The 27881-nt window shown below is 40.1% G+C and overlaps 1 protein-coding gene across 1 annotated transcript in view; it reads left to right on the top strand.

Moving 5' to 3' along the window:
• The window catches only part of naalad2 (N-acetylated alpha-linked acidic dipeptidase 2), a 153813-nt gene that overhangs the window by 114201 nt on the left and 11731 nt on the right, over window positions 1-27881 (top strand). Inside the window, exons 15-18 of the mRNA XM_043691542.2 lie at window positions 3073-3163; window positions 5991-6255; window positions 22805-22886; window positions 24578-24670. Coding sequence (XP_043547477.2) covers window positions 3073-3163; window positions 5991-6255; window positions 22805-22886; window positions 24578-24670 — 531 coding nt within the window. The remainder of the gene's footprint in view (window positions 1-3072; window positions 3164-5990; window positions 6256-22804; window positions 22887-24577; window positions 24671-27881) is intronic.

Raw genomic sequence — 27881 nt, 5'->3', positions numbered from 1 at the left:
ATGGTAATTGCACAATAGAAAGGGATTTTTCAAGTTCAAGGTAGAAGTGGTTGGGGTCAAGATGATAAATGATAATGCAAGAAGTCATTCGTGGGAGTGGTGTAGGGGCCCCCTAATAGTAATCCTACATACTCATCGCAGACCACTCTTCTCTCCCTCAAACTCACTGTAAAATTTAATCATGTTAAGATCACTGCTACCTCGGAGTACCTTCACTGAAGCACTTAATTAATTAATCTTGTTTAATTGCACAATTGCCTGCTCCCTGCTTCCAAGTATGCTGTGCAGAGATACTATCCTGTGAATCATCATTTGAATGCTTCATCTAGGCTACCTTTGCCAATCTGATTTTTCAATGCCGTGGGTAGATTTAAAATCCCCAATGATTATCATCACAACAACTTCTTCCTAGAACTTGGATCGTCTCACTCTATCTTGCTAATACCACCAATCATTAACAAAACCAAAAAGGGCATTCTGCAATAGTAATGATATATACAGAAACGTGGTATATGAATTTGGAGCCAATATGATAACAGGTATGTAGAGCATGTCCCAGAGATTGACAGATTGTATCAAACAGTATGTCCCTTCAGCTGTTGACAAGAAACACCCAAACAGTTGTACTGGCCAGTACAGGTGCACAATCCTTTATCCGAAATGCTCGGGACCAGCTGGTTTTCAGAATTCAGAATTTTTCAAATTTCAGAATAAGAGACAGTTTGATGGTGAAATTTTAAGAAATATTACTGGAGGAGCAGACTCACTGAGTAAACAGGCCTTGAGACAGAATTGAGGCCTGGCTGTGCTGGGCCATACCCCCCATCACATCTAAGTGACACGCATCGAGTGGGTGTGGCTTGGATTAACTGTTTGTATGCCAAACAACCTTGTTAATGAGAAAACAAACTTCACAAACAAGCCTTCAAACTTTGGAGCCTTTTGAATTTTAGGATTTCAGGTAAAGGGTTGTCTACCTGTACTTGCGAAAGTGTTGAACAGATGTGATTTTTCAATTGAGCATTTGCTGAATATTTCTGAATATGTGATGAATTATAGAGTCATAGAGATGTACAGCATGGAAAAAATACGTTCCCTGACCGGGAATTATTCTGAGAACCAATTTAGAACTGCCATTTGGGCTTGCACTGTAGGGCACTTGAATATACAGGAAGCTACTTATGCTAATATACGGGGTCCTCAACTTTGCAAATTGAAAGAACATGTGCACATCCTGCACCTGTCTCAATTTAATAGATAACAGTAATTTGCTGATTCATTTTTCTGAGAAATATCCTGACCAATCTGTCTGTCAACCTGTCTGTTTTAAAATTTAACTTAGCCTGGCTGTTAACTTTGAATCAACATTAACGGATATTTTTGCCATGGCATGACCTCTGCCAATCAGAGTGCAATTGCCAACTAATCAGCACTATCATGGAATATAAATATTCGTTTTCCCCTTAAGTTTTTATTCTTGGGAAATGTCCTCATGAGTGCAAGAAAATGCTTTGACAAAATGTGCCTTTTTTCAGCAATATTCAAGTTCTATACAAATGACTTTGTATACATATTTTTGTTATGGTATCTATTAATTATTTTGCCAAAACGGTTCAGTGTGCAAAAATTACATTTTAATTCCATCTTCAAGTAGTTTATTCTTTTGTTTGTAGCTGACTTTTTAATAAACTTTGTATTTAACATTTCATATGTACTTTCAACACCATTGTTACATTTAATACTATTTTATAATGTAATTTATATTTCTGATGCTATAATGAACTTACCATCATTGAATTTGATGTTAGTTATTTTGCAATTTTATCTCTCTAAGTCTGTTCAGTTATTTAGATTCCAAGGTATTATTAAAAGGAATATCTGATCGGACATCTTGGTTTACTGTTTTTGGATAAGCAAAGAATACATCAAGCTGTTAATAGATGAAATCTGCTTTTCTCTAAAATACTATTATCACTTTCATAGCATTTGCTGTTAAGTACAGAAAGGCTGTTAATCAGAAGTTAACTTGTATAATTAACGAACTTATCAGTAGAATTGTTCTGTACATATTAACAGTTTAAAAATTGGCACTGGCCTGCATTTTCTGCTGACCATTCAGTTGTTGCTTCCAGCATAGATGGGAATTGTGCATGGGGAACCTGTAGAATAAAAATCAAAGCAGCTTGAAGGAAATATCCAAATTCTACTGGGTAATCCCTCCCTGCTTGGAACCACCAGAAAATCCATATTTAAATTAGATGTTTCTGAGGTTCCTGATGAAATTTAGTGAAAAAAAGCCTTTCAGAACAAGTTAGACTAACAAATACATGCTCCTGAGTAAGTATCCTTACTTACCTCACTCAGCTACACCTCCCTACATCAAATCCCAAACCCTGATGTGACACACATTTGAACTCCACCTCCTCTCTCGTCTTTCACCCTAGGGAGCCAATTTGATACTGTCCACTAGACCAGACCCAACCTCCCTAACTGTACCAAAAAGTATTTTCCAAAAAGAAACTTTCAACAGTTGTTTTTATATTGAATAATTTAATTTGGTGTGACAAAACATCTAGGCGGAGCATAGTATTTTCACAGAGACCTCCATTTTGATTGCCTTTTGCAATTGAGTGAAGTTAGCAATTTACCTTCCCCTGTTCCTGTTCAAATGCAAATGTCAAGACCTGACGGAATTCCCTAGCTCACTGGACCAGAACCAACTTGTCTTCTCCTCCTTTCGCAGATCTGACCCAATTCTCTGCCAGCTCCGCTCAATTAGACTCCGACCACATTGCTGCTGGACCCAGAATCAGCAGTCAGATACATACAGCCCCCTTCTGTAGTTTAAAAAAACCATAGGAGGGGCCGGAATGGCAACCAAACTGAGATTTCCAGTTCTCGGAAAATCCAACCTAAAGTTCTTTGTCTCATTCAAATATTTTGCTGACTGGCTTAAAATGAACAAGTCAAACAAGCTATTGCCATGTTGAAATTACTAGATGCACAACACGTATTGTAAGATTTCTTTAAATTACAGGTTTTACAATTATTCTCATCTATTAATATATTTAGGATAAGAAAACTGGGATCTGGCAGTGATTTTGAAGCTTATTTTCAGCGACTTGGCATTGCCTCTGGCCGTGTACGATATACAAAGAACAGGGTGAGTGCATCCAAAAGGTACATGAAAGTAGATTGTTGGAGCTTTGCTGCATGTTTCCTGATTTTTTTCTTTTCATTATGCTTTTATCATATTTTAATTGCTGCTCAAAGTTAACTACTTTTTGCATGATTTCACAAACTGCACCAAATAGTTTTTTTTAAAGTTTCAAATCTACTGAAATTTCAACATTTTTATGATGAACTATTTATTTGATAAAACATCTATATCAAACATAGTATTGATAATTTTCACAGAGACCAGTATTTTGACTGTCCTTTACATTGAGGTATAGTTGGGAAGTTACCTTTTCTTGTTTCTATTCAAATGTAAATATCAAATACAGGCACCCATTGCCAATGGAATTTTACCAATTAATAAAGTCAACAGTTTGTTAAGGTGTTAAAATCAAAACAGAGATTTGCATCAACCAATTTTCTATTGGTATGAACATAGTTAAATCAAGAATTAATTGCTTTTCTATGGTATTTTATAGTATTCTCGTCAACTCTCCCATTTACTTGAATAACTTGCTGTACCATAGGACCATGTTCAGTTGCTCATCTACTCTGCAGTGTTTGTTGTCATCCACTTAGGTAGCAAGATCTTTCTACCTGTTGGACAAATGAAATTCCTACATTATTGCATGCATGATCCTAATACCTCCCTCATCCACAGCCACATCCTCCTGTCTTTGGCTGTGACCAAATCTAAACTAATACCTAACCTAAGAAATGTGAATGAGTCTTGATCAAAGTATCTCTGATGCATTGTAATGTCTGCTTAGATCCCAACTCAGCAACTGTGAGCCCACATTCCTTGTATTGCAGACACTTAATGCAGGTGTGGTTCATCAGAATTGCATTGATTTCCATCAACATTGACATGCTGAAACCCCATTATTAATATCCCGGGGGTATCTATTGACCAAGAAACTGAACTGAAATGGCCATATGTGTACTATAGCTGTAAGAGCAGGTCAAAGGCTAGAAATTTTGTGGTAGTAACTCACCAATGCCAGTCCACTGTCTACAAGATCCAAGACAGGATTATGATAGATCTACTTGTTTGGATCACCGTAACTCCAAAAATACTCATGAAATGCAACACCTTTCAGGACAAAGCAACTTCTTTGTTTACAACTCTATTTATCACCTTTAACATTCACTACTTTCACCAAGGATATTCTGTGACCATAAAGAAGATGCGAATAGCCACTCATCATGATTCCTGCAACTGCACCTTCAAGCTTCAATTGATCTCATTTTACTCTTAGTCTCTGTCTCTGTCACTGTGCTCATGATGTTGAAATAGATTAAAAATAACTACAGCATTGTGAGACTGTGAGAGCTAAACAAACTCAACAAAATTTCAACAAAGCTTAGTCTGACAAAACAATTGGCCTTTATTAATAAGGAAACTGCATGCAGATTGGCTTAACTTGGAAAAGAGAGAGAGTTGAGTACAGCACTGAGTCTGTTTCACAAGTTCACGCTTACAGACAGAAGAGCAGGAATCCTTATACTTAAAACTTATCAATAGCTATCAATAACTATCATGGGAGTTTAGTCATCTATTAGATCAGTACATTGAATTGTGATTTGTGTTATTACTTCCGAGGTTTATCATATTGACTTCCCAAAACCTGCTTTGACCTTTGTTATAGTCTTGTCTGGTGTTGTATTACAACCTTGGCTTAGCCAGTTTTCCCATTATGTAACTATCTGTTTCACACAATTCCACATTGGGCCTGAGCTACATTCACTGGGCTCTTGTGGCTACAGTTCTCTGAACACTTATGGGCTTCTGTTACTGCCAGAATGTTGTTGAGGTTCTGCTGCTCTTACCATGCTCTTAGGCCTCTGCTCCTCTTGCTGTACTTTGGGCCTCTGCTGTATCCTAACCAGCTTTCTCTGTGCCTCAGATCTCCAATCCTCTTGTTGTCTTACTAGTGGAGGGCAGGAATGGGCAATGATTTGGAACTAAACATTCTTAGTGATAGTGTGGAGACATGATCAAAAGCTCACATCAAAGTCAAATATGACTCAACCTTAACAGTGATTTTGATTTTTTTAAATTCTGCTCCAGTATGGTGACAGAGGCAGAAACCTGATTTGGAGAAAGTTTAAATGAAATTCAAGGGAAGATGGGCAGAGATCCTTTAAGTTGACAACATCATCAATGATTTTGGAAAGGAAGTGAAATTAGAGATGGGGCAGTACATGCACCAACAGAATGTTAGTTTGGGTTTTCTTCAACAGGATAATAACAGCATATTTAAAGGGGAGCTTTACCTGAGGATGGGGTTTGGGTCCTGGTGGGATGCTCTTCGGAGGAGTGGTGCAGACTCAATGGGCTTAAATAGCCTCTATCTGCACTTTGTTTCCATTTTAAAGTTTTTTTCCTTCCTTTCTGCTCCTCTTTAATAGCCATTTAGATATCCTCAGGTCTCAGAAGCATATTATATTCATCTATTTGTTGCTACTTTGTCTTATACTATGTTCATTTCTATCATTTAATTAATGATGCTCTTTCACTTAATTATAGGCAAATTATTTTCTTCCTTTTTTTTCTTTGACTCAAGGTCTCCAGTTTCCTGAAGCATCTTCCAGCTCTGACAAATGCTCATTACCTAAAATATCAATATTATCCTCTACATTCCAAAGATACTGTCTGGTCTGCTGAGTGTTTTCAGTAATTATTTCAAAAGTTTTTAAGTGTCTGGACCTTACAAATGTGAATTGATGAAGATGGATTTGCTTTCAATATGTAGTTGATTCTCACTTCATAATGTTGTCTAATTGTATCTGGTATTCCTTGTGTGTTCCAGAGAACTGCCAAATTCAGCAATTACCCAGTATATCACAGTGCTTATGAAACATTTGAGATAGTGGAGAGGTTTTATGACCCAACCTTTAAGAAAATTCTTACGGTGGCCCAGATCCGAGGAGGACTGGTTTATGAGATAGCCGACTCTATCATCATACCATTTGATTGCAGAGATTATGCTGATGCATTGACCAACTATGCAAATGTCATTTATGAACAAGCCAAGCAGCATGAAACTCAACTTAACAAATATCAAGTTTCTTTTGGTAAGTAAGTCTGTTGTGATTATTAAGTGATGATTCAACTTCAGAAATTTCATGCATTGGTAGGACAGTTTGCTGTTCTACAAAAGTACACATTTACCTATTGATTTCACATTTTCAACCTCAATTAGAGTTATAGACTCCTAAAGTAATATAGAATGGAAACGGGCCCTTCAGCCCAAATTGGTCCATGTTGACCATGGTGTCCACTCAGCTAGTTCCAGTTGCCCGCATTTGGTCCATATCCTTCTTCATCCTTCCCATCTATGCAAATGTTTTTTAAATGTTGCTTCTATACCTGTCTCAACCACTTTCTGTGGCAGCCCATTCCATATATGCACCAGTCTCTGCATGTAGAAGTTGCCCTTCAGGTCCTCCTTAAATCTTGCCCCTCTCAAACTTAAATCTATGCTCTCTAGTTTTCAATTCACCATCCCTGGGAAAAAGACTACGTGCATTCATCCCATCTATGCCCCTCATGACTTTATACACCTCAATAAGGTCACTCCTCATTCTCCTATGTTCCAAGGAATAAAGTTCTATCCTGGCCAACATCTCTCTAGAACTGAGGCCTACTAGTCCAGGCAATATCCTTGTAAAGCTTCTTTGCACCCTTTCCAGTTTAACTAGATAATTCCAATAAGAAGGTGACCAAAACTGTACACATTTCTCCAAGTGCGGCCTCACCAATGACTTATACAACTGTAACATAATGTCTTAACTCCTATACTCATTGCCTGATCTGATGAAGACCAGCATGCTAAATATCTTCTTCACCTCCCTGTCTGTGACACTGCTTTCAATTAATTTCAATGTTAACTGTCACATACATTTTTGATACATCACATCCAACATCTAATGTAACTGTAGAATAACCCTTCAATGGCAGCAGTAAGATGTTTTGCTTTATGGGTAGAATCTTGTTGTCATGTATTGAATTTTGCCTGTTGGCTGGAGAAATATTTCAGGGAGGTTTTGCTGAACTACACACTGGTCAGGCAGTGGTGAGGCCGCTAATGGGCCTTCCTCTTGATTCAAGACCGCATACGTGGATGGCCTGCTCAGAGAGCTGCCAGGTAATCAGAGGCTGACATTTCTTGCACTCAGCAACGTCAGGGAAGAGGTCCTGGCTGCTGCCAGAAGAAGTCCCAGGACAAGGTGAAGTAAGGGAGGTTGTAGTTGCAGTGAAAGAAGGTGAAAGGAAAGGCTCTTAGCCATCATCCTCTGCTCAATGTTCAATCCCTCAATCAGGCATTGATTGTCTTGGTGAAAATTCCCCGATGAAGGGCTCTTGCCCAAAACGTCGATTCTCCTGCTCCTTGGATGCTGCCTGACCTGCTGTGCTTTTCCAGCATCTCAGTCTTGACCCTGCGTTTATGAAGTGACAAGCTACCTGTAAGAAAGCAGCTAGTGGGAATACCACATTCATTCTAGGTTTCCCTTGAAACATGTTGCATTGTGAGAGTTATTGCACATTTTTAATCCTTCACTGAACACTTTTCAATATTCACCTGGGGTAAAATTTGTTTCTTACTTGAATCTGACTCGAATTGCTGTGTCTAGTTTCAGGCTATTGGCAATCTTAAAGTCACATTGCTGCAGTTGAATAGGGTCATGGCGTTAGGTCCACTTGACACTAGTTCATCCCAGCAATATATCCAGAGGACCTTACCTGGTCCTTAATTGACCATTTAAGGACCTTAGTTGATATTGGAGCAGGAAAGTCAGGCCATGAGCCCTTCTACCAAGAATTTAATTCTGATTCATGTAGGAAGAGAGCAGAGTTTGGATACTCAATCATCCCCTCTCATTAAGTGCCATTCCTGTCTCCAGGCTGACCTCTGGGAGTGAAAGAGCCATCCTGTGTGGTAATTGATCAAGTCTAGGAGCTATGAGAGCTGATAAACTGGTCATTCTCATTAAGAATCTACTTGCTGTAAGGAGAGCTCTTCACCCAACAATATGGATAAAATTAAATTCTGGTTTTGATGAAATGCGAGACTATGGACTATAAGAAATAGGAACATCCGTGGGCCGTTCAGCCCCTCAAACCTGCTCCAATAGAATCATGGCTGATGTGACATTCTTTATGTTTACTTTTCTGCCCTTTCCCCATAACCTTTGTTCCCCTACTGATCAAGAATCTTTCTATCTCAGCCTTAAGTACACACAAGGACTCTGCCCCGACAGCTCTCTGTATAATGTAATCTCTTACAGTATTATTCGTTCTCAAATATCCGGATCACCCAGGCTGGTGAAATACTGTTTTAAAAAATTCTCAAGGTCAGGTTCGTAGGAGAGTAGTCTGACACAGAACAAACGACCAAGAGGCGAGTCTGCTAGAATATGAGCATTTTATTCCCCGCAGCGTCGCCACAACCAGGTCTCATACTTACAACGGGTCTGGCTTATACTCACTCTACATGTTACCGGAACTGGGAGCCGTCAGTTCTCGTAGAGCGGTTGCCAACAACCCACGCTCGGCGGTTAAACGTAACCCCGGAGCAGACTCCCCGAACTGGAGACTTTTCCAGCTGATATACTCTTTTCCAGATATAAACATTCATGTGAACAGCAGAGCAAGGCTAAAAAACACATTCCATTCTGGTTACATACAGATAAGAAGATTCACACGGGGAGGTGTGTAATAAGATTCACACGGGACTAAGCAACACCTCCATTCCGGTTAGATTCACACATGTATTGGGACATAATTTTTAACCGTTTCACCACAAATACAAAAAGAAAAATAGATTTTAGCTTATATGCAGTTAAGAACAGAGAATGTTATAAAAAGTGAGTAGGTCAGGCAGTATCTGAGAGAAATAATGTGTAAGATCATTGATCTTTTGTGATGAAGTTATAGATGTAAAGTAGAATTCCAAATAATGGTGACAATATAATAGTGAGACTACTAGTGCTCACCTTGGTCAAAGTGTACGTTTAACAGCAAATTCTGGCAAAACATATGCAGTTGAAATTAGAACAGTGATTAGCACTGCTGCCTCATAGGAGGTCCTAAAGGGATCTGGGTAATCCAAGATGGAGGATGGGAAAAAAATTGTGGTTGTAAGAGCTGCTTCTTTTTTGAGGTATTTTAGGTGTTGGAGGAGATTTCCTCAAATTCCAGGATCAGTAGTTGCTGTTTGACAAGCTGTTGCATTGTTTTCAAACTTTGGGGAAAAAAGATCAAAACAACAGAACTTTTAAAATAAGGAAGAGACCACATGGTCAGTGAGAGAGAGAGAGAGAGAGAGAGAGAGCGAGAAAGAAACCTACATTGCTGACTGATGCAGCAGTGAATCTGCGCAGCTGCTGCCTTTGCTGTTTGAGTTCAAGTATTTCTGGACATTGGAATACATCTAAGAAAAATTAACAGACAATGAAATTCACAGCTGACCTTGGAGGAACCTACTGTCTTTTTTTAAATAGTGAGTAGAGTGGGTTCTTTTTGGTTGCTTTGTACTTATCTCTTGCTAATACCAACCACCACCTTCTCCTATTTCTCTTTTCTATTTCCTTCCCAAAGGAAGGTATAAATTACCTTTTGCTTCTTCACATTGAGTTGGAAAGATCTGATAGGCTGTAGTTGATATTCGATGGTTTCTACTCTGTTGATTTCCACAAAGATGTAGTACTGTACTGCCACAAGTGCTCATTTGGCATCTTAGCCCCAGATGATATGATGTATGTTTTATGATATGCAATGATAGACTACTTATCAGTGAATATCCAATTCTAAAAGTTAGTGACTTATTTTTAAAGTCTGCTGGCCCACTGCTTGAATTTTATTGAAAAATGCATACTTTATTGAGGAAAGTATATATTATCCTCAAGAAACAAGCCTTGTCTTTATTTTTATATTGCCTATCACTCTGCAAAGAAAACACATTAATAAACTGAGATTTTAATAATATAGAAATGAGTAAATGTCTGATCAGTAAGTGTATTATAATTTACATTTTAATTTTCAAAACTGAATTAAGTTGAGGTGCTAAGCAATCCTAAAGCTTTTCAAACATCATTGCATCAGTACTTGTTCCATTTGAGAGCTTTCATCATGAAGAAAATATTGATATTTGTCTGTTGCAACCAAAATGGGTAACCTTACACATGCACTTAACTTATACATACGCTAACCAAGGGGGATCCAAGATGGTGGCGACCCAGCAAGTCTGAGTCTGCAGTGCTCCTCCCAAGACTTGGGTAAAGTGGGTCACCCACCCCCACCACACTCACCAAATCATTTATAATAGTCGTATAATTTAATTAGTTGTTTAATATTAAACTTAAACAATCAAATCTTTAATTAAAATGACTAAAGGGAAGGGAGCCCGCAGCTCTCAACAAGCAGGACCCCCTCCCCCACCCTCTTCAGCTGCAGCAGAGGCGTCCACAGCCGCCCCAGGGGACTTACCTACAATGACAAGCCTTGTAGAGATGATCTCCAAGCTGGACGTGAAGATCGACGCTTTCATCGAGGAGTCCCGAAATCGATGGGACTCACTCTCGGCCGCGCTGCAGAAGCACGACCGAGACATCCAAGAAATTGAGCGCCGAGTCGGAGGGGTGGAGTTAAAGGCCGTGACCTCTGAAACTGCAGCTCAATCGGCCGTGGATCAGGTCTGGACTCTCGAACAGCGAGTCGGGACCTTAGAGAATTACATTGACGACCTCGATAATCGAGGTCGTCGAAAAAATATTAGTTTGCTGGGCCTTCCTGAACGGGAAGAGGAAGGCCAGCTTACAGCATTCTTGGAGCAGTGGCTGCCACAACTTTTAAATCTGGAAGCTGGATCAGGCCAGGTAAGGGTAGAATGGGCCTACCGGGTCGCAATACGCAGGCCCGGCTCGAACCAGCGTCCACGCCCGGTCCTGTTCCGGCTGCAGAGCTATAGGGAGAGGCAGATACTCCTAGAAGCCTCTAGAAATCTTGGAAAAGACCCCCAAGCTATGATCTATAAAGGATCCAAGATCATGCTATTTCAGGACTTTTCCCCGGCTCTGGTTCGAAAGAGGAAGGCATTCGACGAGGCGAAGAAGCGTTTAAGGGACTTAAATATTCAGTACTCCTTACGCTACCCAGCGACGTTACGCTTTAACCATGAAGGATCCGTATATAACTTTGGATTGCCAGAAAAGGCTAAGGAATTCTTGGACTCTTAGATAAACTGTAAGACATAATGGATGTTGGTTTGCCTTTTCCCCCCACTTTGGTTTATATCCCCCCTTTATTTTTCTCTCCTACCTTACTGTTTAATATTATCATGGGGAGTGGTGAGAGGGATTTGATTTTCTCTCCCCCCTTGGGGTTGTTTTCTTCTATTATTTTATGTATATATGAGGGATGTGTGTATATGTGTGTATTTATATGTATGTATGTGTATATATATATATATATATATATATATATATAAAAGCTGGGGGCTTTGGTTAATGTTGGTAGGGGGAGGTGGTTACCTTATTCAATTTTACCTCTGTCTCTAGGAGCGGGGTTGTTTTCCCTTGTTATTTTGTATTATTATATTTAATTATTATTTGTTGAGGTGGTAATTTTATAGTTATATGTTTATATATGGTATTAACATTACCAAATATATCCAGGTGTAGGTATGGGTGGGGGTAGGGTGCTCACTGTTAACTCTAGCTTTGTATTATATTTGAATTTTCCTCATTTTATTGAGGAGTGCCTGGGTCAAGGGTGGGACATTGGTTGGGAGAGGATATGATGGACTTTTGGAAAGGAAGTGACACCCCTTGGGAACAAGGGGGAAAATCTCCACTTAGATACGTTTTATATTTTTTTAATTTAGAAATAGTTTTTTATTGTATTGTTGTGGGTGTATTAGAGAGACTTTATTTTTGTGCATTTTATATGCTCTATGCTCGGGATGTTCTGGATAGGGTTTCCCCTCCCGAGGGATCTCGGATTGGCCCAGATGATTATGGTTGATCAGTCGGTTAAGTGGTGCACCTGGAATGTCAAGGGGAGTAATTCGCCAGTCAAAAGGAAGAAAATATTATCAAATCTTAAGAAGGAAAGAGTTGATATAGCTCTCCTACAGGAGACACACCTGTCAGATAAAGAACACTTGAAATTACGACAGGGTGGATTTGATCAGGCCTTTTTTTCTTCTTTTAGCTCAAAAAGCAGGGGAGTTGTTATTCTTGTTGGGAAGAATTTCCCTTTCAAAATCCTAAAGCAGATAAAAGATGAATCTGGACGATATATCTTGATTAAGGCCCTCATAAATGGAGAAGAATATGGGATTTTAAATTTGTACTGCCCCCCGGCAGACCCCTTTAAATTTATAATGGAAGCTTTTTCAAAATTGATGGCTTTTGGTGCCCGTCATATAATTATAGGGGGAGACTTTAATTGTATTATGGATCCAGAAATAGATAGGATTCCCAAGAGTACTGCAGGAGTATCTCCCAGATCTAGACAATTGATGGATCTGAACAAAGAATTAGGATTAGTAGATGTATGGAGATGTCTTCATCCACAGGGCAGAGATTTTTCTTTCTACTCCAAACCACATAAATGTCATACCAGAATTGACATGTTTTTTGCCCCCTCGATTTTTTTAAATTCCATATCATCCTGTAAAATAGGTAGTATAGTAATTTCCGACCAAGCTGCTGTATATATGGAAACTAAGGCGAGGAACAATGGGACATCCCCTCGGCATTGGCGTATGGACCCCTTCCTAATGAAAGATAGTAAATTTGTAAAATACTTCTCTCAAGAATTTAAAACTTTTTTAGAAATTAATTCAGGTACAGCTAGCAACCCATCAATGATGTGGGAGACCATCAAAGCTTACACGCGAGGTTTGATCATCTCCTATTCAGCAACCCAGAAGAAATTGAAGGGAGAACAACAGCGTCTGCTTGAAGCTCGCTTAAAAGCAGCTGAAACAGCATACACTGATAGACCTTCTATTATTAAATTGCAAAGGATTACAGCTCTTAGTTCAGCTCTAAACACTACGCTTACTCAAACGGCTAAGAGGGAAATATTATTTGCAAAACAAAGGTTATATGAATATGGCGACAAACCAGGTAGATACTTAGCATTTCTTGCAAAGAAAAAAAAGGCCCCTCAGACTATTACGTCTATCAAGGAAAGTACGGGTATTTTGACTCATGATCATAAAAAGATTAATGTGATCTTTAGAGAATTTTATTCTGAGTTATATAAATCGCAGGATTGTGAAGATAGGACGAGGAGGATGCAGTCATTTTTTAAAAATTTGACCTTTCCAGACCTAACTCCGGAACAAGTATCGGTCCTAAATGCTCCTCTTACACTCCAAGAAATACTTGATGCAATTAGGCAACTTCAGAGTGGTAAGGCACCGGGCCCAGACGGTTTTCAAGCTGAATTCTATAAAGAATTTACAGAAATATTGGCTGACATGATTAACTATGCATATAGTCAGGGCTGTCTCCCGCCTTCGCTGAAAGAGGCAAATATCTCTCTTATCCTTAAAAAAGGAAAGGACCCAGAAGATTGTACATCATATAGACCAATATCCTTGCTAAATGTAGATTTTAAAATCCTTTTTAAAACGTTAGCACTGAGACTAGAAAGGATACTGCCACATATTATAAACGAGGATCAGACGGGGTTTATTAAGGGCTGTAGATCATCCAATAATATTAGAAGGGTTTTGAATATGATTCAAGCCTGTCATCAGGGAAAGATACCAGGAGTAGTGGTTTCATTAGACGTGGAAAAGGCATTTGATAGGGTTGAATGGTCATATTTGTTTTACACATTGGAAAGGTTTGGCGTTGGACAGGTGTTTACCAAATGGGTCTCAACATTGTATAGTGATCCCAAAGCAGTTGTGGTTACCAATGGATTAGGTTTGGATAGCTTCAGTGTGGGTAGGGGCTGCCATCAGGGATGTCCCCTCTCGCCATTGTTATTTACGCTAATAATTGAACCACTAGCAGAAGCTATGCGAGCTGATCCTAATATAACTGCCCCGAGGATTGGCACAGGTAAACATAAAATTACCCTTTATGCAGATGATGTTCTTCTATTCCTCAGTAATCCTTTGATGTCCGTACCTCGCCTAATCCAAGTTATTAATACATTTAGCGCATTCTCAGGCTATAAAATTAATTTTTCAAAATGGGTGGCCTTGCTATGATACCCCACTTAGCGGACGGATCCCTTTTTCCCTTTCGTTGGTCCCTGGAGGGCTTCTTATATTTAGGCATTTTTATCACTCCAGTATTTGGTCAGTTGTATAAGGCTAATTTTGTGCATTTACTGGAAAGGATAAGGCAGGACCTCCAGCGATGGGGAGACTTTCCAATTTCCTGGTTGAGTAGAATAGCACTGATCAAAATGAATGTCCTGCCCCATCTCCTATATCCTATGAGAATGCTTCCGGTGATGCTGCCGAGGACGGCTTTATGTAAACTATATGTCTGGCTGGGTTCCTTTATTTGGAATCATAGGCGGCCCCTCATTAAGCTGAAGAAGCTACAGCTTCCACAGACAAGGGGAGGATTGGACTTCCCAGACTTTAGGAAATATCAGTTAAGTTCCCTATTAAGTTACACAGCTGATTGGGTCTTGTCTGATCCACAATCAATCTGGTTGGACATCGAGGCCTCTCAAGTAAAATACCCACTTATTAACCTTTTATTCTCAGACAAGAGGAAAATCATTACAGATCATTGTAAAAACCCTATAATACTAAATACAATTAAGGCTTGGAATATAATGCGGCAAAATGAGGGCAACTCACATAAAACATCCCCTTAAGCAACGATAGTGGGAGCATGGGGATTCCAACCGGGGTTTACAGATGCCACTTTTAAACTCTGGAGATCCAGGGGTATCTCATGTTTAGGGGATCTATTTAAAGATGGGGTCCTGATGTCTTTTGAACAGCTGCGTCAGAATTTCGGATTACCTAATGGAGACCTCTTTCGATACTTCCAAATTCGAGATTATATACAGAAGAAGACTAAGTTATTAGATAGTCTTTATAAATCAGATAGAGAATGTAGTGTCCTACGACCAGTGGGGGTATCTTCTGTCAGTACTATTTATCATTTACTACATGATGAAGTATCGGGAGATATGGATAATCTGCTTAAAACATGGGATCAGGATTTGGGACGAGAAATCTCTATAGAAACGTGGAATGATATTTGGGAAAATGCTAGAAGAATTACTATCTGTAACAGAACCCAGGCTATCCAGCTGAAGATACTTCATAGGGCCCATATAGCACCGGTTCGACTGGCAAAATTTAAGGCAGGAGCATCTCCAATGTGTCCTAAATGCAAAATAGAGGTGGACACTCTTGTACATTGCTTATGGACCTGTCATAAGATCCGTAGATATTGGACTAAAGTAGCAAGTACCCTGACAGAAATTTTAGGAACGGAAATTAAAGTGGACCTTGTATCTCTCCTTTTGGGCTTTTCGAACTTTCCCTCCCTGGACACGTACGGGAAGAGACTATTTTCTATTCTTTCTTTCTGTGCAAGGCAAAATATTTTGGTAAACTGGGTGGCTGAGGGCCCCCTGGACTTTCAAATTGGCACAGATTAATTATGGAATATATTCCCCTTGACTTCCTCACAAATATGATGCACCGAAAGACCGAATTATTTTATAAAATATGGCAGCCCTTTTTGAATTACATAAATACAGATATTTCGGCTATCCTAACAAGGGCTTTTATTTAATTGAGATTACAAACCTGGCTGGTCTGGGGCCCCTCGGGGGAGGAATCCCTCACGAATACAGGTTTTATTACATCTGATGTTAACACATTCCAAGCATGTAAGAGACTTAAATATACACTCTGGTTAGTTGTAGGTTAGATTAGTAGATAGTTGAGTTTTGTTTTTTTTCTTCTTTTTCGTTTTTTTTTGTCTTTTGTTAAATTTTGGCTATTGTATATTTGAGTTTATTGTACATCAATGTTTATATCTGAGAGTTATGTTTATTTTTGTAAACTTGTAAAAATGTTAAATTTCTAATAAAAATATCTATTAAAAAAATACATACGCTAACCAGTGTATCAAAGTTTTTCTAATTGCTCAGCCTGTCTGTGCTCTCAGCCTTACAATGTACAGCTATTAGCTGTATAAATTTGTTACCTTATGAGTTCGGTGTTCTATTTTTCTAAGTCACTGATCTATGTGGTGAAAAGTTATTGTTATTCCAAGGGATGAACTCAGATTTCTCCAGTTTCCTCATTTCCCCTCCCCCCACCTTGTCTCAGTCCCAACCGTCGAACTCAGCACCACCTTCCTAACCTGCAATCTTCTTCCTGACCTCTCCGCCCCTTCCCCACTCCGGCCTATCGCCCCAACCTTATCACCCTCACCTTAACCTCCTTCCACCTATCGCATTTCCAACGCCCCTCCCCCAAGTCCCTCCTCCCTACCTTTTATCTTAGCCTGCTTGGCACACTTTCCTCATTCCTGAAGAAGGGCTCATGCCCGAAACGTCGATTCTCCTGCTCCTTGGATGCTGCCTGACCTGCTGCGCTTTTCCAGCAACACATTTTCAGCTCTAATACTAAACTGTGCTAGTTCTTCTATCCCACTGACAGACTTTCCAAAAAGTGATACATATATTAGAAATGATATATTTTAATGAGATTTTTCTCTTGGGTAAAATTTAAAAATATAAAACATAAGTACTAAGCTTGCCTGGAGCAGTTTTTTTTACAGCAGGAGGATTGTGCTACTTTGTGTAGATTGTTAAGGTGCAAGATGGCCTTTAGTAGAGTGTTGTGCTTTCCTGTCAGATCTGGGAGATTAGGGAGAATTTCCATGTTACTAAGGATTATATTTGCAGTAAGTGTGTTTGATTGCGAATCCTATCAGATTGGATGGATCGATTGGAGTTGCAGAGGCAACAAGGAATTTACAGGGTCTAGGAGGTGTGATGGATGGCAGTTATAGGAAGGGAGAATAACTGCAGATATAGTCAGGTAGATGGTTACCATGTAGGAAAGGTAGGGGAGAGAGGCAGGAAGTTCAGGAGTCTCCTGTGGCTATCCCCATCTCAAATAAGTGTGATGTTTTGGAATATGTAGGGGATGATGGACTCTCAGGGATGCAGTACAAACAGCCAAGTGCCCGGTACTGAGACTGGCTTTAATATAACAAGGGGTACGTCAGGTTCCAAGCAAACGATTGTGATAGGGGAGTCTGGTCAGAGGCACATACAGACATTTCTGCGGCAAATAGCGAAAAATCAGAATGGTGTGTTTCCTCCCTAGTGCCAGGATCAAAGATATCCCGGTGAGAGTGCAGAATATTCTCAAAGGGGAGTGGGACCAGCAGGTTGTTGTTGTACAAATTGGAACTAATGACATAGGAAGGAAAAAGGATGAGATTCTGAAGGGAGAATGTGTGAAGTTAGGCCAGAATATAAAAAGGAGGACCTCCAGGCTAGTAATATCTGGATTACTCCCAGTGCTACAAGCTAGTGAGGATAGGAATAGGAGGATAGAGCGGATGAATGCGTGGCTGAGGAGCTGATGTAACGGAGAAGGGTTCACATAATTGGATCATTGGAATCCATTCTGTGGTAGAAATGACCTGTATAAGAAGGACAGATTGCACAGAATTGGAAGGGGACTAATATACTGGCAAGGAGATTAGCTAGAGCTGCTTGGGAGGATTTAAACTAGTAAGGTGGGGGATAGGACCCAAGGAGACAGTGAGGAAAGAGATCAGTCTGAGACTGATACAATTGGGAAAAGGAGCAGGTCAAACAGTCAGGGCAGGCAGGAGCAAAGCAGAGAACCATGTAAATTAGATTGCATTTATTCCAATGCAAGAGGCCGAACAGGGAAGGCAGATGAACTCAGGGCATGGTTAGGAACATGGGACTGGGATTTCAGAAATGTGGCTCAGGGATGGACAGGGCTGGCAGCTTAACAGGGGGAGTGGTGTTTTTGATAAGGGATAACATTACAACCGTTCTTGGGGAGGATATTCCTGGGATAATGTCCAGGGAAGTTACTTGGGTGGAACTGTGAAATAAGAAAGGGATGATTACCTTATTGGGATTGTACTATAGACCCCCGAATAGTCAATGGGAAATTGAGAAACAAATTTGAAAGAAGATCTCAATTATCTGTAAGAATAATAGGGTGGTAATGGTAGGGGATTTTAACTTTCCAAACATGGACTGAGACACTACTATTGTATTAAGAGCTTAGATGGAGAGGAATTTGTTACATGTGTACAAGAACATTTTCTGATTCAGTATGTGGATGTACCCAGTAGAAATGGTGCAAAGCTTGACCTACTCTTGAGAAATAAGGCAGGGCAGGTGACTGAGGTGTCAGTGAGGGAGCACTTTGGGGCCAGCAACCATATTCTATTTGCTTTAAAATAGTGATGAAACAGGATAGACTGGATCTAAAAGTTAAACTTCTAAATTGAAGGAAGGTCAATTTAGATGGTTTTAGGCAAGAACTTTCAAAATTCTGGATCAGTGGTGCTGGAAGAGCACAGCAATTCAGGCAGCATCCGAGGACAGGCAAAATCGACGTTTCGGGCAAAAGCCCTAAGAACTTTCAAAAGTTGATTCGGTGCAAATGTTCGCAGGTAAAGGGACAGCTGGAAAATGGGAAGCCTTCAAAATGTGATAATGAGAGTCCAGAGACAGGATGTTCTTGTTAGGATGAAAGGCAAGGCTAGTAGGTGTAGAGCTTATCTCAGGAAGGATGTACTGGACCTAGAGAATGTTCAGAGGGGTCCCAGGAATGAAAAGCTTAACATATGACAAACGTTTCAGGACTCTGGGTTTATACTCGATGGAGTTCAGAAGGATGTGGGGGGATCTAATTGAAACATACAGAACACTGAAAGGCATGGACAAAGTAGATGTTGGGAAGGTGTTTCCATTGTAGGAGAGCCTAGGACCCAAAAGCATAGCTTTAGAGTAGGGAAAACCTTTTAGAATGGAGGTAAGGAGAAACGTCTTCAGCCAGACACTGGCGAATCTATGGAATTTATTGCCACAGAAGGCTGTGGAAGCCAGGACAATGGGTATATTTAAGACCGAAGTAGATAGGTTCTTGAGGATCAAGAGAATCAAAGATTACGGTGAGAAAGCGGGAGGATGGGGTTGAGAAACTTATCAGCGATGATTGAATGGTGGAGCAGATTCTATGAACTGAATGGCCTAATTTCTACTCCTACGTCTTATGGTCTTTATGGAATACTGGATGATGAGAGAAATTGAGGTTTTGGTCAAGGAGAAGAAAGAAGCATATGTAAGGTACAGGCAGCAGAGATCTAGTGAATCCTTAGAAGAGTACAAAGGCAGTATGAGTATACTTAAGAGGGAAATCAGGAGGGCAAAAAGGAGACATGAGATAGCTTTGGCAAATAGAGTTAAGGAGAATCCAAACGGATTTTACAAATACATTAAGGACAAAAGAGTAATTAGGGAGAGAATAAGGCCTCTCAACGATCAGCAAGGCAGCCTATGTGTGGAACCGCAGAAGATAGGGGCGTTACTAAATGTGTATTTTGCATCAGTGTTTACTGTGGAGAAGGATGTGGAAGATACAGAATGTGGAGAATTAGATAGTGACATCTTGAAAAATGCCCATATTACGTATGAGGAGGTGCTGGATGTCTTAAAACACATAAAGGTGAATAAATCTCCAGAACCTGAGCAGATGTGCCCTACAACTCCGTGGGAAGTGAAATATTTGGAACATTGATAGTCACAAGTGAGGTGCTGGAAGACTGGAGGTTGGCTAACATGGTGCCACTATGTAAGAAAGATGGTAAGGCAAAGCCAGAGAACTATAGAACGGTGAGGCTGACACCGATGGAGAGAATCTTGAAGTACAGGATTTACATGTATTTGGAAAGGCAAGAACTGATTAGAGACAGTCAACGTGGCTTTGTGCATGGGAAATAATGTCTATCTAACTTGATTTGAATTTTTTGAAGAAGTAATGAAGTGGATTGACGAGGGCAGAGCGGTGGATGTGATCAACGTGGACTTCAGTAAGGCGTTCAACAAGGTTCCTCAAGGTAGACTGATTAGCAAGGTTAGATCACATGGAATACAGGGAGAACTAACTATTTGGATACAGAACTGGCTCAAAGGTAGAAGACAGAGGATGGTGGTGGAGGGTTGGTTTTCAGACTGGAGGCCTGTGACCAGTGGAGTGCCACAAGGATCGGTGCTGGGTCCACTGCTTTTCATCATTTATATAAATGATTTGGATGTGAACATAGCAGGTAATGGTTAGTAAGTTTGCAGATGACCCCAAAATTGGAAGTGTAGTGGATAGCGAAGAAGGTTACCTCAGAGTACAATGGGATCTTGATCAGATGGGCCAATGGGACGAGGAGTGGCAGATGGAGCTTAATTTAGACAAATGTGACATGCTGCATTTTGGAATGACAAATCAGGACAGGACTTATTTACTTAATGGTAAGGTCCTAGGAAGTGTTGCTGAACAAAGATACCTTGGAATGTTGGTTCATTGCTCCTTGAAAATAGACTCTCAGGTAGATAGGACAGTGAAGAAGGCATTTGGTATGCTTTCCTTTATTGGTCAGAGCATTGAGTATAGGAATTGGGAGGTCAGGTTGCGGCTGTACAGGACATTGGCTAGGCCACCTTTGGAATATTGTGTGCAATTGTGGTCTCCCTCCTATAGTAAGGATGTTGTGAAACTTGAAAGGGTTCAGAAAAGATTTACAAGGATGTTGCCAGGGTTGGAGAGTTTCAGCTACAGGGAGAGGCTGAAAAGACCGGGGCAGTTTTCCCTGGAGCATCGGAGGCTGAGGGGTGACCTTATAGAGGTTTATAAAACCATGAGGGGCATGGATAGGGTAAATAGGCAAGGTCTTTTCCCTGGGTTGGGGGAGTCCAAAACTAGAGGGCGTAGGTTTAGGGTGAGAGGGGAAAGATTTAAAAGGCAACCTTTTCATGCAATGGGTGATGCGTGTATGGAATGAGCTGTCAGAGGAAGTGGTGGAGGATGGTACAATGACCACATTTAAAAGGCATTTGGATGGATATATGAATAGGAAGGGTTTTGCAGGATATGGGTCAAGTACTGGAGTTTGCATGCTTCCCCATGTCTGCGTAAGTTTTCACCAACTACTGTGGTTTCCTCCCGCAATCTGAAGATGTGCAGATTACATGGATTGGCCATGCTAAATTATCTGAAGGGATGCATAGGCGAGCTGAATTGGCCGTGGTAAATGTGGGCTTACAGAGATAGGGTGGGATCGATTGGGTATGGAGAGGCTGTAAGGTCAGTGCAGACGCAATAGGCCAAGTAGCCTCTATCTGCACTGTGGGGATTCTGAGTACATCAGAGCTTTACTCAACTCCTGTAGAAAACTTGCTTTAGTAGTATCTTGTAGAAAGATGGAGTATTGAAAGCATGGAAGCCATGATGTTGCTGTACTTAATGTGATTATGTACCCATAATCCTTGGAAGAATGGTTTGGCCATTCCAGTGCATATATTTTTTAATGGTGTAATGAGCCCTAATTGCTGCCAAACAATCTCTCTGGTATAGAAAGTTAACTTTTACAGTTTTTTTTTTCTCTCTCTCTTAATCCCATCAATTTTTTTCATCTCTTTATCTGGTGTTGATAATTCTAACTTGCATGTCCAGTTCAAATTTTGCTGCCACACAATTAGACTTGGTAGAACCAGACGCTAGGTGTGCTAACCAAAATAGTGCACTTATTTCTTTTGCGAATTGCACTAGCCATAATATAATTGAGGAATTAACATGTACAGCTAATGTCTGCTAAATGTATATAGAGCAGGCAGTTCAATCAGCAATTTTGTGATGCTATTTTTAAACTCTTCAGTTCAACCAATGCTTTCTCTTAAGCTCACAGATATACATTCAGCAGCAAGACAGACATCTCCCTCTGGTGCTGTTGAATGGGATTATCAATTAGTTACAAATTAGTTGCTGCTTGTTGTCTATTGATTGTTGTTACAGTTCTACAATTACACAAACAAAATCTGAAATGAAAACAAGTTGGAAGTGCACGGCATGTTGATCAGAATGTGTGGAGAGGGAAGTTAACTTGAGAGATACATCGAGATTCAGGGTTAGTTACAGAGACTGCAAAAGTTGGATTAAGGGCTGTGTAGGTAAATGAAAAGCAAAAAGAATTCTGTGATTGTTTGAAGTCAGGTGAGATTAACTGATTAAAAAATATGATTGAGCAAGCCAAAAATTAATGGAAATGGAACAAGTAAAGAAACAAAGAGGTGACCTAAAGGATGTAAATGGAAACAGCAAGACCACTACTAACTATTGCTTTTGTAAATAATTGAGGCAGGGGTTTTGGTTTACAAAGGGAAAGAATAAGTTTTTTATGCAGGAGAATTACATAGACATTAAGAGACTGACAGCATCCAATCTGAAGCTCTTTACATTGGTTGCCAGTTAAAAGCTAACACTAAAAAACTTAACATCAGCAGAATGCTATTAGCCTTTACAGGCAATCGAAAGTTTTGCTAAAATCTGCTCTTCTGTTTCAGACTCTCTCTTTTCAGCTGTACATAATTTTACTCGCATTGCCACTGATTTTCACAAACGGCTGGAAAAGATCGATGTCACAGAGTGAGTTCTAAAACCTATGGGAGTATAATGAAGTTGAAGCGTACGCATGACACCCCCCTCCCCCTTACTGCGGTTATAGCTTCTCCATATCTTTATTTATGACCTTGTCTTATAGGAAAATGGACCATGGCTTTGTCCTTTATTGAACATGAACCAACAAAATTTGAGACAAATTGGATTAGAAATTGTTCACCTTTCCCTCATGTAGATCCCTTACATGGAAGGCAACAGCTGGAAAGTGTACTATTCAATCCTGGACAGCTGAATGGTTTGTCATGATTTTAACCACAAATGTAGTGCATGAATTCAGCATTGAAATAGAACATAGAACAATACAGCGCAGAACAGGCCCTTCGGCCCTCGATGTTGCGCTGAACTCCCATCATTATCCATGAGCTTGTCCAAGGATTGTTTAAATCTCCCTAATGTGACTAAGTTAATTACATTGACAGGCAGGGCATTCCACGCCCTTATCACTCTGAGTAAAGAACTTGCCTCTGACATCTGTCTTAAAACTACCACCCCTCAATTTGTAGCTATGCCCCCTCATACAAGCTGACGTCATCATCCTAGGAAAAAGGATGTCTACCCTAGCTAATCCTCTGATCATCTTGTATGTCTCTATCAAATCCCCTCTTAGCCTTCTTCTTAATGATTATGAAAAGGGAATAAAATAAATCTGAGCTAATGTATCTAATCTGGCACTATGATGTCTGGCTTGAAAATAATGAAAACACCCTTAACAATGATAGACTTTGATTTATGTCTATGATAGTCTATGATACACTTTTCCAAATATTTTCTGGGATCCAGATATTTAAGTGAGAAATGTAAGTACCTCATATCACTACCATAGTCCTTGATTGATGCCTCCAGACTGTTTCCCTCATAATATTACTATTGTACTGTGACTGAACATCATCATATTAGTTAGCCATTGGCAGGAATTGTCTACATCGCATCATTTTTGGAAGGATGAAAAGACAGCCGATATTTCCTTTGGATTGTGTAAGGTACTTGTACCCAACCACCACTTCACCTGTGTCTCCAACTTAAAAAATGTTTTGTGTTTTGGATGTATTTCATATAAATAGTGGCCGACACAGCTGAAAAGTTTTGGTGGACTAGCAACGTCAATATTAAAAATTAATTCTACAATTCATTATTGAAAGTATTATGCTACTGCTTTTTAATGACAGTACAACTTCTCTGTTAATAAACATTTGTCTCATATTGGGGACATTGTTCCATGCAATTTTGTCTCTATAGAATATTCACATACAGGCTCAGTCTGCCTAATATTAGTTCTCCTACGCACACATGAATCAGACATCTAATCTCTAACAATGATGATCATTTGCTTATAGGGAAAGATGATACAGCATGTATAAAGTAATGTCTCCATCTTGAAAATCCAAGAAGTATTTTTGCCTTTAAGCCATGTTTCAGCAAGAGCCTCATTTTATACGTCTCTAAATATTTTTAATCACACAAATCGTGCTCATTAATGGTAGTACCTGGATTTCAAGTCATTCCTTACAAAAAAAACTAATTGGTTTGATCAAACACTTGCTGTTTATTAGGAAATAGAATTTCCAAATGCAACTTTCCTATTGAAGCAAATATAACAATGTTATTTATATGTACGTCTACATCTATAACTGCATTCACTTGGTCAATGTCTTTTATAGCCCACTCGCTGTACGAATAATAAATGACCAGTTGATGCTCCTGGAAAGATCCTTTATCCACCATATGGGATTACCTGGGAGACCCTTCTACAGGTAAGAGCTGGTATGGTCAGAATCCAGCAAAGATATCCAACATTGCCTAGGTTTCAGTTATCAGATGGTGTTCTGTTTCATTGACTTGCTGAGCAGCATTTAGCTTAGTTAGTCCATTATATTTCCTATTTCCTTTTTAACTTGGTAACAGACTGTACTAATCATGCTGTTTTATCCATTATTGATTCATCTTAGGGATCTTTAAAATAAAACTACAAACTACCTTAAAAGGGCTAATTGAATCACAAAGATTAGAAATTTCTTCTATAATTTGTTTTACAGTGATATTGGGCAAATTGCTGAAAAATTGAGGACATGGCAATCTACAATAACCATCTAGTCTAGAGCAGATTTGCAGTAATAGGTGAAATTTTCCCTTCCCTGAGGTGCAAGGGAAATGGGTAAACTGACTTAGGCCAGAGTCCAAAGTCAGATATCTGACATGAAGAAAACATCACTTGATTTAGTTCTCATGACTTACATGGCAAGGTCAGATTCTCACCATTTAAGTGGTGACTAGCTTATTTCCATGTTCCATTATTAACCTGACCTGCCACTACTGACATTGTATTTCCAGGTTTCCTCTCCACAATAAAGAAATTTGATGATACAAAAAAGGAATCAACCAGTGAAGGTGAATGGTTACCTGGTGACTTGTCCTTTCAGTGGTTGTTGCAACTTATAGAGTGGCTATGCTGAACAACAAGCTTCTCTTTACATGGTGCCACTTGTTCTGCACAGGGTTGCCATGGTCAGTGGGAATGCTCTTACTGAATCCTACATCAACGCAATTCTGCACTGGCACAGCACCAGCCCCAACATCATCAATGCTGCTCTTGGCCCAACTCAGGCATCACTCTATTGCTTGAACCATATAATGGTTCAGAGACCCGGGAAAACTAGTCGGCACGGTGGCACAGTGGGCGGCACGGTGGCACAGTGGTTAGCACTGCTGCCTCACAGGGCCAGAGACCCGGGTTCAATTCCCGCCTCAGGCGACTGATTGTGTGGAGTTTGCACATTCTCCCCGTATCTGCGTGGGTTTCCTCCGGGTGCTCCGGTTTCCTCCCACAGTCCAAAAATGTGCAGGTCAGGTGAATTGGCCATGCTAAATTGCCCGTAGTGTTAGGTGAAGGGGTAAATGTAGGGGAATGGATCTGGGTGGGTGCGCTTCAGCGGGTCGGTGTGGACTTGTTGGGCTGAAGGGCCTGTTTCCACACTGTAATGTAATCTAATCTAATCTCGTCCAGTGTCATTACCACTATGTCACCATCACCACTGCTGGACCTGTGTCTCCAAGGTGGCTGCCCTTGTCTTCCACCTGGGCAGCCTACAGGCTGGAGGTCACAACATTAAATTCTCCAATTTCAAATAACATTCCCACCCATCCTTTGACTCCCTTCCCAGCCCCGCCTCCTCCCTTCCATCCTTCCGACCAGCCCTCTTCGAGCTACCAACTGGATTCATTCCTCCTATCAACTTGCCAGGTTGTACCTAGCACTGTATTCACCTATCACTACCTCACCACTGTGCCCCTCTCCCCACCCATAATCCTTCCCCCACTTCTCTTTGTCTGCAGCTCCCCCAACCCCATTTCCATTCCTGAAGACGAGTTATACCTGAAAAGTCGGCTTCTCTGATGCTGTTTAGTTTGCTGTGCTCTTCCAGCCTCCTGCTTGCCTTTTTGTAAAGACAGCCAGATCTCACATGCTGGAGCCACCACAGTAGTGAAAATGTTGAATGATTAGTCCATCTTTCATTCCAACCCACTGAGGCTCTCTAGCACACCTACTTGATATTCCTGTGTCTGTCTGTGTTGGTTGACAATGTCATTTATGGCTGAGAACAGAGCATCTTCTGCCTGTGGCTGTGCAGATGCCTGGTGTTTGGCAATCTTCTTGCCATAATTTGACAAATATAACTCAATTATTGTGATTAGTATAACTTGGATTCAGTAATTCCAATTGCCAGCAATTGTAGTGATGTTTAAAAAATGTCTTTTGTTCAGACAAGATTGAACCAATTGAAGCAAAACAGGAGTTTTTCAATATTAAATTTTAGAGATTATTGAAGAAAATGTATGCTTAGCAAATTCAGGACAAGTACTTTTCTTTGAAGTGTCAGTCATTGCATTCTCCCTCTCAGGTTTTTGTGGAGATTACTTAGGAAATAGGAGCAGGAGTGTGCCATTTGGCTCCTCAAGCCTGCCCTACCATTCAACAAGGTCACGCCTTATCTGCCTCAGGCCTTAACTTCTCTTTCGTGCCTGTTCATCACAGCCATTATTGTGATATTTCAAAAATCTACCTTCTACTTCAATTCTTTCAGTGATCTATCCTCCACAATTCCCTGATAATTCCAGGCATTAACTACCCTCTTAGAGGGTCTCAGTTTTAAAAGAGTGTCCCTTATTCTGTAACTGTGTCCCCCAGTTCAAGATTCTTCATTCCGCCCCTCCCCCGCACCCACCCCCCTCCCAACCTATGGAAACATACTAACATATTCTCCGTACGTAGCCTATCAAGCCCTCACAGAATCTTACACATCTCAAAAAGATCATTTCTACACTTCTAATGAATAAAGGCTAATTTTTTTTAGTCATTTGTGATGAGCCAACCCTTTTCTCCCAGGAATCAATCTAATAAATCTCTTTAGAATCACCTCCAGTGCCAGTACATCCTTTCTTACTCAGTTGTGGCTTGACTGACACTCTATACAGTTGTAACAAGACTTCCCAATTTTTTAACTCCATCCTTAATAATAAAGGCCAAAATTCCATTTTCCTTAAATACTTCTTACACAAATACACTAACATTATATTTCTTGCACAAGAATACTCTGGTCCTTCCGTACTGCACTTTTTGGCGTATCTCTCTCCATTTAAATAACTGCTTTTTGATTCTTCCTGCCAAAGTGCATAACCACACATTTTCCTACATTAAACTCTATCTGTCAGGTTTTTGCCCACTCACTCAACTTATCTATATCCCTTTGTGGATTGCTTATGTCCTTGTCACAACTGGATTTGCCTTCCCCCACAAATGTAGTGGGAGGGAAGTGAAAATTAAATGCTTCTGAGGGCACATATGAAACGACTGACATTTTATAAAAATAGAAATGTACATTTGTAAATACATTGCTACTTCAACTGTGTTATGGTATGGCATTCTCAATGTGATGCGCGTATAGTCTATAGCACTCTGCACTTAGA

Source organism: Chiloscyllium plagiosum, unplaced genomic scaffold, assembly GCF_037043375.1.
Source record: "Chiloscyllium plagiosum isolate Xiang-an unplaced genomic scaffold, Cpla_swu_hap1 HiC_scaffold_6, whole genome shotgun sequence".
Taxonomy (NCBI): domain Eukaryota; kingdom Metazoa; phylum Chordata; class Chondrichthyes; order Orectolobiformes; family Hemiscylliidae; genus Chiloscyllium; species Chiloscyllium plagiosum.
Note: the sequence above shows the minus strand (reverse complement) of the source record. Positions and strands in the feature narration are given on the sequence as shown.